Source organism: Phlebotomus papatasi, chromosome 3, assembly GCF_024763615.1.
Source record: "Phlebotomus papatasi isolate M1 chromosome 3, Ppap_2.1, whole genome shotgun sequence".
NCBI lineage: Eukaryota > Metazoa > Arthropoda > Insecta > Diptera > Psychodidae > Phlebotomus > Phlebotomus papatasi.
The window spans coordinates 65,196,547-65,207,304 of NC_077224.1; the positions used below are offsets into that span (position 1 = coordinate 65,196,547).

Here is a 10,758-nt window from a genome sequence, read left to right on the forward strand (position 1 = left end):
TTATCGAGGTCTCACTGTATTTTTAGTCTCCGTAAGTCATGGAAAGAATAAGCGAAAATTGCTTATAATTCAGTATAAGTCGCATTAATTTTTCAGAAATTCGAGATTTTCGTTTACATAAAAAAAATAAACAAATTAAACATATTTATAATTTTTATGCTTCCTAAGTTTAATATTGAGTTTATTTTTTATCCTTTTTATAATAACGAATAATAATTTTGAAAGAGATCGATATACCTACATTACCGATATGGTTGTGAGCATGGCTATATCGATATATCGAGAGTTATGAAAACCTTTCACTCTGCATAGTAAGCCATTTAAATGTGTTACTTCAAGTCGTCAAGTGGGAAAGCATCACAAGCGTTGGTTTTTATTCTCGATTTCACAGTGTTTTATTTAGTTTTTTCTGCAAATTTTGCATAAAACATTGAGATAACTCAGTATTGTTTTGCAAAATAAACTTACATCAGTGGATTCCTTGTGATTTTCGTGTCTAAAGTGGATGTTTTTTTATGAGTTCAACCTAACCTCACAAACATTGTTGTGTTGAAAATGGGTAAGCTCCGGCAACGCGCGAAATCGGTTTTTGTCGATCCCAAGGAGAAGGAGAAACTCTTTGAAGGTAAATTTTGTCTCTCTGTGAGCCTCAATAAGGATTTAATTATGTGAATTTGTCTATGCGCAGAGTTTAAAAAACAATACGACAAGGAAGAGGAAGAACAAGAGGAGGATGAGGAGATTGATGATGAAACAGATACTCTTGAAAAAGGTAAACATCATGCTACTTGTAGCTTTCCGGACACTTTATTTGGCCTTTCCTATTGCAGATTTCAGTGAAAAAGACAAAGACCACCTCTACCAAATGTTCGACATCCTGGAAACGCACCTTCCGGACACTGATGCAATGACGTATAAGCAACGTCTCTCGAGAGTCAAATGGGACACTCTCCCTCCGGAAGTGTCAAAGGAAAAGGTGACCACGGTGTTGAACAAACTCAGAAGCCACAGGAATCTGAGGGAAATGATACAGGCAGCTCGTGTAGCACTTACAACTGGATTTTTTGAGCCTACTACCAGGAGGCAAAGAAGAACGTCAAATCCTTTTCCAGTTTATGTGAAGGACGTGCACTTGAAGTTCCGGGAGAAATATCCTACTTACAGCAATGTAAGTATTTTTTTTAACCTTTGGAAATTGAAATCATAAAATTGGAATTTTACACCGATTCCAAGCTTCATATCAAGAACTCTATTTAATTTTACGCATAAGTTGTATAGAGAATTAATTTAGCTTGCTAAAAATACCGTGAAGTACCGTACTATAATTTAAAAAGTACACCAAAATCCAAAAATGTGGAATACCGGCGTTAAGTGCTACCTTTTTTGTATGAGTTCGTCATCTAATTAACATTTGAATGGCTTTTACAGCATAAGATTGCGAAGCCGATAACATTTGTTTGGTTTCGTCACTTGGAAATCGGTTGCAAAATCGCAAAAAATTTGAAAAATGCTAGTGATAAGCCTAGATCAGCTTATTGTAGGTGAGATTCTTAACGTGAGCTAACTGGGAGTGCATGCAAATTCGATTTGATGCTGAAGTAGGGAGACGCCATTCAGTTATCTTGAATCAAATTCGTGAAATTATACAAATTTTGTATTTAAACCAAAATATCAAGGATTTGGATGAACTGGTACAAAAGTAATATATGGGTGAAATGTAGACCAGAATGTACTCTATAATTTTCCTATAGAACATGATCTCATCGATTACTCAGAAGCCAAGATAAGCGAGTTTTTTTTTGTTTCTTAACTTGTTTTTTCATCCAGAGCGCCCCAAGTGTTCATTTGTTGAACTTCAACTATATCAAAGAATTGTTGTATTCTGTGGGACTTTCCATTTAAACCCCTATGGTAAGTGTCTTGGTGGAGTAGAGGCAGTCAAATTGGCATCTGAGTGATTTCAAAGCGTTTTTATGGGAAAAATCAATTTTTTCACACTTAAACGGCAAAATCGGAGTGATAGCGTAGTCTGAGCGGAAAATGATGTATGGACGAAATGTAGAGACAAATGTCCTCTACAATTATGTCAAAGTAATCATCAAAATCGGTTCAGCGACAGTCGAGATAATTGAGGTTATGTGATATTGAAATTGGTTTTTCGACTGTGGCGCGCCTGGTGTTGGTCTCACAAAGTTCAAATATTCTAGAAAGTTGTAGCATTTGGTGAGATCTTTCGTTTAAGCCCTCACTCATCAAAATCGGTCACATAGAACCGGAGATATGATTTTTTGAATTTTGTGAAATTTGACCCCCCATATCTTCGGTTCTGTTTTAACCACAGCGCACATTTGCACCATTTTGGAAACGTCCTAGACTGGACCACAAGACTCTAAAATTTCATTAACTTGCACAAAGGAATTTTTGAGAAAAATGAGTTTGAATTTCGATGAATTTTGACGATATCGCAGCGCCACCTGTGATGACTTTTTGAACTTCCATCTGAAAGTGCTCATCGAGACGAAAGCAAAAACCCAAAATTTAGCTCACAATGTTAATTAGAACCGGAGATAGAGGCCGGTCAATATTCGAACTTTGACCCCTTATAGCTCGGGTCAGGGGTTTTAGATCGACTTAAGTATTTTTTTGTTCGATAGGTATAATCTGCGGCTACAACATACTAAAATTTCAGCCCGAGCACAAAGGAATTTTTGAGTTATTTAACTTACAAAATTGTAAATTTTTCTTTTTGATAATAGCGCCCCTAGCGGTGGTTTTATGAACTTGTGATGTTATAAGGGGAAGTGGCATTTCGCGAGAGCTTTCCAAAACGCCCTTACTTTTTAAATTTTGACAATTAGAACTGGAGTTATGGCCATTTTAAGAAATTTTTTTTTGACTATTCTATATAGGGTAGCGGCATTACTTATGGCCACATTAAGGACATTTGCTCACAACTTCTTTTCTTTTTGACCAAAAAAGATAAAATTTTAACTATACTTTATTTTAACTACCTCCTTTCGATATATCCGGGTAAATTTAGTACAAAATTCCTTTAAGCCCCAGAAAAAGTGTGATTTTTCCAACAATGCAAATTTCATAACTTGTGGCCACTTTTACGAACATATGGCCGCTCGTGGAATGACTAATGGCCATAACGTAATATGATGCAAAATAATCCAAAAATAAAATATTTTAAGTGCAAAAGGAAAAGAAAAAGATTTTAAGCAGTTTGAAAGGTTTTTATTACTCTTTTGTTAAGTTTTTATAGTTTTTATTTATGATTGTATCATTGCACTATTCATTGCTTTTATCTGTTCTTTTCACTGAGACCAACAATCCGTTTTTTCGTGATAAAAAATCCACATTTGACTGCATAAAAAACCCTCCCCATAATTCTCTGTATCCTTTTCTAAGGGCATTGTAAAAGCCTCCGTGATCAGATATATCTTCCGGACCCTTCCCGGAGACTTTATTGAGGAGAATTGTGAGAGGAATCTGATACACCTGAAATACTCTGGTCGCGGTCATTCCATTATCAATGCCTCTCAATAACTGTGAGTTCAATATTGAGGCTGTTTTTGGTTTCTTTTTATTTATTTTTTACTGATACCATTATCCTAAAAGAGAGAAAAAAGAAAACTTAGGTTATCTGTAACAAAATACAAATTTATGAGATAAAATGTGCAACTCTCGAGTGATTTTGAAAATAGATTATACCCCACATCTATTTTTAAACCATTTCATCACTTATCTTAAATTTCATCAGATGTTTGCCAGAAAACACTGAACTATTGAATAAAAACAATAAAATTGACAACTCTCCAAATCAAAATAGTTACACATATGGTGTGAGGGCGCCACACGCCAAATACCGTGGCCACAAGTCCATAATCCTATCAATTTCGTCATAACTTATGGCCTCATCTAAATTTTATATTTATTGTTAAAATTTTATTAAAATTCAATAGTAAAAGGACATATAGTTATTATGGAAAGAAGTTTTGAAAAATAGTACTAAATATTTTCGATTAAAAATATAAAATTTAGTTGTTGAAAATTTTGAGATAGCTAGTAAATTTCTTAGCAATTTGGCGTATTTATAATCGTCATCCGCATCAGTGAAATATTTTACATAAATTGATTAGTATTGTACCGAAATATTAAAGGAAATCAATTTAAAATTTTCGTTTAATGATAGTACATCAAATATTCCTAATTTTGTGGTTCTTTAAAATTAATTTGTGGGAAATAAATGAAGTTATCTGCGAGGTGGCCACAAGTATAGACTGGCCATAAGTAATGCCGCCACCCTATTCTATTCGTGATCAGGAAGTGGCCAAACACATTTTGGCAAGGTTTGGGAAATATTTCGGTCACCTTGATCCTCTAGGTTTTTGCCCTTCCGGAACTCTTCCAATGTCTTTTTCACATCTCACATCGTCTCAGTCGCAAAAGCGACATTTTTCGCATTGTAAAATCTGTAGAGTATGCGAAAACTAAAAATTAATGGAAATTTGCGGAATAAAAGTTGCCGAAATTGCAAGCTACCAGAAATTTCAAGCTGTCCGAAATTTGGTACATGTACCCTATAGCATTTTATTTTTTTTAAACAATTTTTTTATTTAATAATATTTTTATTAAACAAAAAAAAACACAAAATTAAACAGTGTGATTTTCTTGGTTGTGTAAGAATCATACGGTTTGCTTTTCAGCAAGAGTTGATGAAGTTGATAGGGCAGAAGTACAATGAGCTGTCGAAAGAAGAACAAGCGAGTTACAGATTGAAGGCAGACCAGTTATATTTTGAGAAATATGGAGTGTACCCCTCTTCTCCTGATAAAAAGGTAAAACCTAAAATTCAAGTGAAGTTAGTGCAGAAGAAAGACATCGAAAAAGAATATCCCGAACCGAAGACTCCCTTTGATTTGTGGTCGAATAAAAAAATGCTCAAAGGTTCAATGGCGGATTTGTCTGAGCTGAAGGCAGAGTGGAAGTGTTTGGATATGAAGGAGAAGGTGAAGTATATCCTGAAAGCAATGAAATTGGCAAAAGACAGTGATAAATCCGCGATTTCGAAGCAAGAGAAGAAAATCCTTGACGAATATGAGGAACGTCCAAAGTATCCAGCAACTGCTTTTGGAGAGTTTTGGGCTGAGCACAAGAATATGACTATGATACAAGTGGCTGAATTATGGAAGAATTTGCCAGAGAATGAGAAAAATAAGCGAAAAGAAAAATTCAAAATAAATCTTCGGGAATATAAATCCAATATGCAGGAATTCTTGGATTCTCTCTCCAAGGAGAGGCTTGAGCTCGAGCAGGCGAAGAAGAAACGACAAAAGAAAGCCAAATCAACTCGAGACAGTCCTGAAAAGAAGAAGGTTAGAGACAAGTCTGAGGAGAAATTTAAGTCTCCTAAGAAAAAGAAGAAGGAAAAGGCTCAAGAGGTGGAAGCTTCTCCGGAGCCCGTAAAAAAGAAAAGAAAGAGTCAGAAGAAGGAATCAACGCCAGAACCTTCTCCTGTCATTTCCAAAAAGGGGTCGAGAAAGAGAAAAAGGCCAAGGAGCAGCGACACGGAGTTTGATTCTGATGATCAATTTGAAAAGAGTGAAGTGTCAAAGTCGTTTTCGAAGAAGAGAAAAATAAAGGAAATTCCGGAAGATGCTGAAACGTCCGAAACTCCTCAAACTCCCGTCAATGGACAAGTAGAGTCCCCAACGAAAAAGAAGAAGAAGAAGAAGGAGCAGAAAGCCCAGAAGATGGCGCCTCCAGAGCAACCTGTCAGGTAAGAAAATTCCACTTATTTTAATTTATTTTTTTTTTTGTAAATTTCTTTATAAAAAATCTAATTTATAAAATAATAAGTAAATTGATCACCAATCAAATAATTTAAAATGAATAAATAAATTTTTACTATAATTTATAAATTTAGCAAATCATTTCAAAGAACAAGATGAAGACTTTACGTTCTTGTAAATTTCAAAAACAAAATTCTTTTTAGATTAAAATTTTAAAAATTCTCATGGAAATATAATTAATTAAAAAAAATAGTTTTTGAGAAATTTTGATATATATCTTCAAACTTTGAAATTTTGAAACTCCCATTACTAAAAGCGAATTTTAAATATAGGGTAAATGTCCTAATTCAAAACCATTTCCAGGTGCTTTAACTTTGACAGAAGATTCAACACATTAAGTTTATATTTTTCTGAAGAGAATTACATAAATTTGCTCCTTGACTCTTCTAGAATGTTACTGTTTAGTGAAAATTCTTTAGATATAATTTGAAAACTTCTTAAATACAAGAAAAATACGCGAGCGTAAAATGCTTCTATTGGGAACAAATTAATCCAAATGGAGACAAGGGAAAGTTTCTAATTGGAGACGAACAGTGTAAGTGAAATCGCGACGACAGACTTCCAAAACCTTGCTGAGTTGCTCTTGAGTGCAGGATTTGTTTTTATTCTTGGTCTTTTCTCTTTTCCCATCTAAAACAATAAGAAAATCTCTCCAAAAAAATCATATTTCCGGGATTTCCTATTGAAGCATTTGCAGACACTTCAGGAAAACCCTTTTTGTTCACGAAATAGGTAATTATTTCATTTGAAAACTTCACGTACCGTTAACAATAAAAATTAGTACTTAATTTGACTAAAATTAGCCAGAAATATGACATAAATATTAAACAAAACGAATAAACAATGGTCACTTCATTGTGTTTTTCATTGGAAAACATGGTCGATCGATGAAAAATTCGATGGTGAAAAGGTACACTTTTAATTTTTCTGAGAAATTAACAAATTAAAATTTGTGAATATGAATAGATTTTCGCTATATTTGGAGCAAAATTAACTAAATAATGAAACTGAGATATAGAAAATATATAAATATAGTAATTTAGTACTGTATTTATCATGAAAACAGTGACGTTTCCATTTGGATTAGCGAAAAATTTCCATTTGGAGCAGGTTTTGAATTAGCTTAATTTACCCTAATTGCTTAAAATTTAGCAAAGATTGAGCAGATAATGCTGTTAGAAAAATTTTAATTTTAAATTGTTTACTTTCTTTGATCCTTTAACCCTTTAAGGTCGATTGGGTCACCGGTGACTCAAAAATAAAATTTTTCCTACAGCCATCCAAAATCGTGTTTTGGTCTAAAATGTCGCAAAAAAGTGATTTTTTCTGACCCTCAATTTTTAACCCTCTCGCCCTTAAAGGGTTAAGCTGAAAATTATTATTCTGAAAATGGAAATATCAAAGTTCTCAAGGTCCCTTTCAAATTCAAGGCCAATCGTAAAGATCTTTTAGAACTTTAACTATTCTGAAAATTTATTAGATCAGCTTGTAGGGGAAACCTTTGCAGCTTCGTACTAATGATGTCCAAGTTTTAAGATTCTTTAATAAATGTCACAGAAGTCCAATCTATTATACCATTTATGCCAAAAAAAATTTTACTTAATAAGTTCGTAATTCCACTTCACAAAATTCCTGGAAATCCTTGTATTTCCTTCTAAAGGAAAATTAAAATTTAGTGGAAATTTTTACAAAGCTGCCCCGATTTACTCAGATTCGTACAAAATTTGTCCACTTACGTACGCCATATTTTCACTGTAAACACTACACCTGAATAATGAAATTTTCACATCAGAGTGTTTAGATGGAACTTCCATCTATTTCCTTTAACCGTCTGTAGGAGGTATCATGCGTTTTAAAATTAATTTTATGGTATTTTACTAAGACATGTTTTTGTGACACTTGGAAAACCATTTTTTCACTTCATTCTTACATTCCATTTGATGTGATTCTCTCATATCACATCTATTGTAATCCTAGAATATATTGCAAAGGGTTGGATTTATTTAGTAAAATACGAAAAAATCGATTTTTATGTAGCTGCAATTGTACGAAGCTGCAAAGGTTTCACTTAATATGTAAAGCGTCTTTAAGGTTTGACTCAGAAGAGAAAGACTTTAATTTGGACTGTTAATAATTTGATTTAAGGCTTTAAGCTTTCCCTCATCATTGTTAAGATTTACTTTTTTTACATTTTGTAACAAAATTTTTGTAGTAAAGCCTAAATTTTTTTATTGTGACAGCTAAATGAAACACACTCTGAAGATATTAATAATCTAGATAGGGTCTAATTTATTTAATGTATCTAAAAGTTTTCATTGATCTACTTTTTCCTATAAGGATAGGTGTTCAAATTTCTTATCCCAAATAGAAATAGGATGCTAATAGGTTACGACACGAGTTTTTAACGTGCCAATGGGTGTTCCTTCGACCCTATTTTTTATTTTCCAAATAAAATACTATTAACTTGATTTTTTGTAACTGCACTGAGAGAAATCCGAAAACGTTAAAATAACATTCTTGAAATGTTAATTTTACCCTGCAGTATTGATCCAAAATCGGTATAAATATTACCCTTTTTAGGTGTATTAGGGGTCAAAATTACCCTTTTTCATGTTAATTTTACTCTTAAAAAGGTGTAAAATTAACATTAAAAAATGTTGATATATTTTTACACCTAAAAAGTGTTTAGTTGTGAGGAAAAAAGTTAATCGCACCCTCTTTTTTTCTCAGTGTGTATTAAATTTAGTCTTATATTTCTTGTTATTTAATAGAAAGAACATGGGTTGTTCTAATTTTTTTTTATTTTTAAAGCTCTGTTTACGATTACTTCTGTAAATACGTTTATACTGGAGCTCCAGAAAAAATAGAGAAAGCCTGGAGCAAGGTTACAAAGTCACAGAAGAAGGAATATTTTGAAATCATAAGGGACCTCAGTCAGAAGTATATGGAGGATTTAGAGCGGTATCTCAAAACATTAACACCAAAGGTAAGACAATATTTTTTTTTTGAAAAAAAAAAAAGTTATTAGAAAAATATCACGAGAATTTATTTTTTATCTAGGAAGTGGAAGAGTATTCACGGATGAAAAGAAAATCCATGCAAACAAAAACAGAGAGTGATGATGAAAATAGTTCAGACTAAAAAATAAGACTATTTCCTGAAATTCGGAAAAGTAGTGTTCAATTTGACAAAATAGGATAATTACAATTTTTTTTTGAAGAATGTATATTTTTTTAAGTCTCCTAGAGGATAATCTGAAAATAATCAAATTACTCAGAGATGCAGTAATTGAAATTAAGATTGCAATTTGAGTACATAATAAGTTTTTACGGTGAATTCTATGAACTAACACCATTTAATAAATGTAATTTTACTTAAAAAGGAAATTTAAAAATAAAGCTGTGCTTTACTCTTTCCGGACCGTAAGATATCGAGCCATTTGCACGATTTTTTCCATAAAAAAATATCTTTCAGCTCAGGAATTAATAGGGTTCCTGAAAAAAATATTCTAGATATGTATCAACATTCTTATAGTTTTTAATCATCCACGAGAATTAAATTTTGATCTTTTCTAAATAGTAAGAAAATCACAAAATATCCATATTTTCTTTTGAGTGTCCAAAGTCCCAAAGAATGCGAAAGAGTTAAGCTTATGTGTTGACTTAATTAGTGAAAAGAATTTTCAAGATTTTCTTTAAAATTTGAACCATTCATAAACCCTATAAAAAATGCTAGATTGTAACGGAATTCCCAGCCAGGAGCTCGGACAATTCCATTGTGTATTTGCATTGTGTTTGCATTATTTCATTGTCTCATCTAAATTCTTAAAGATGAAATTTGAATCCTTGAAAAAAGGTTTTTTATTCAAATTCTTTTTTTAATGCAAGAACAGAACTAACATCAACACCTGTAAATAAATTCGCATAATTGTACATTATTTGAATATAAAATTATCATTGATTCTTAATAAATATTACAAATGAAATATGATCATTGTTGTGTTTTCTTTTTTCTTCACACAATCATTGGTATTTAATTCGAATTAAAAAAAAAATTAAAAATATGAAAAAATATATGAATGTCAAATTGAATTGTGCCAAGTTGAAGATTCGATCCTGATCTCTTGGTTTACTGATCTGCTAGTCTACCGTAATGCTACGCATCCATCACAGAAGAACACCTAAGAAGCCTAAGAATTAAGGTATGTAATAGAATTTTATACATTGCATCATGTGAAACAAACGGATCTCAAGGGAGGCGCTCCTGGGCGGTCTCCGATCAGCAGGTTCCTCCAATCAGTTCCGGATTTAGGTGGGTTCTCTGAGGTCACGGCACCGAGCCCCCACATTTTAGGGGCCTCCACATTTAAAAAGTTTACTATGGTCACAAAATATAAATTATTACAAAAAAAAGAGCTTTTACCATTCCATTTTTAATCAATTCCCCTTTTCGTCTAGGAAAAATTTTCTTGGTGGCTTTAGCAAACTTTCAGCTTACGAAATCCTCCGAAAGATTGGATTTAATTTATGTTTTTAATTTTAAACGCATAAAATTAAAAACAAAAAAAAATCTCCCTTCAATTAGACACAATCATTTTGTTTGCTGATCAATTGGTGAATTGGAATTTTTTTCTCATAAAAAATTTCCATATTCTGCAACTGGCCTTAAACATGTAAGCCAAGGTACTTCTTCGCTCTATCGAGTATAACTTTTTTTTTAATGATGGATAAAATCTTGTCGTTTTTGGGATTTTTAAGGCTTCACATGGACATGGAGGTCCTTTTCCACTGGAGAATACGTTTTAATTTTAAACGTTCCAGATTTTTTTTGCGGAAATGTTTTCGTCAGGGTCTTCCACTCTGTAGCTACAACTGTGAGTTCGAGTCGGTTCGAGCAGTAA

General features: G+C 32.7%; 1 protein-coding gene across 1 annotated transcript; it reads left to right on the forward strand.

Moving 5' to 3' along the window:
• Positions 1-318: 318 nt before the first annotated feature.
• On the forward strand, positions 319-9,851 carry LOC129805263 (nucleolar transcription factor 1-like). The gene is made up of 6 exons (XM_055853045.1): positions 319-625; positions 689-772; positions 831-1,168; positions 4,713-5,785; positions 8,670-8,844; positions 8,919-9,851. Exons 1-6 carry the CDS (start codon positions 556-558, stop codon positions 8,997-8,999), a joined length of 1,821 nt encoding a protein of 606 aa, XP_055709020.1. The 5' UTR covers positions 319-555; the 3' UTR covers positions 9,000-9,851.
• The last annotated feature ends 907 nt before the right edge of the window (positions 9,852-10,758 follow it).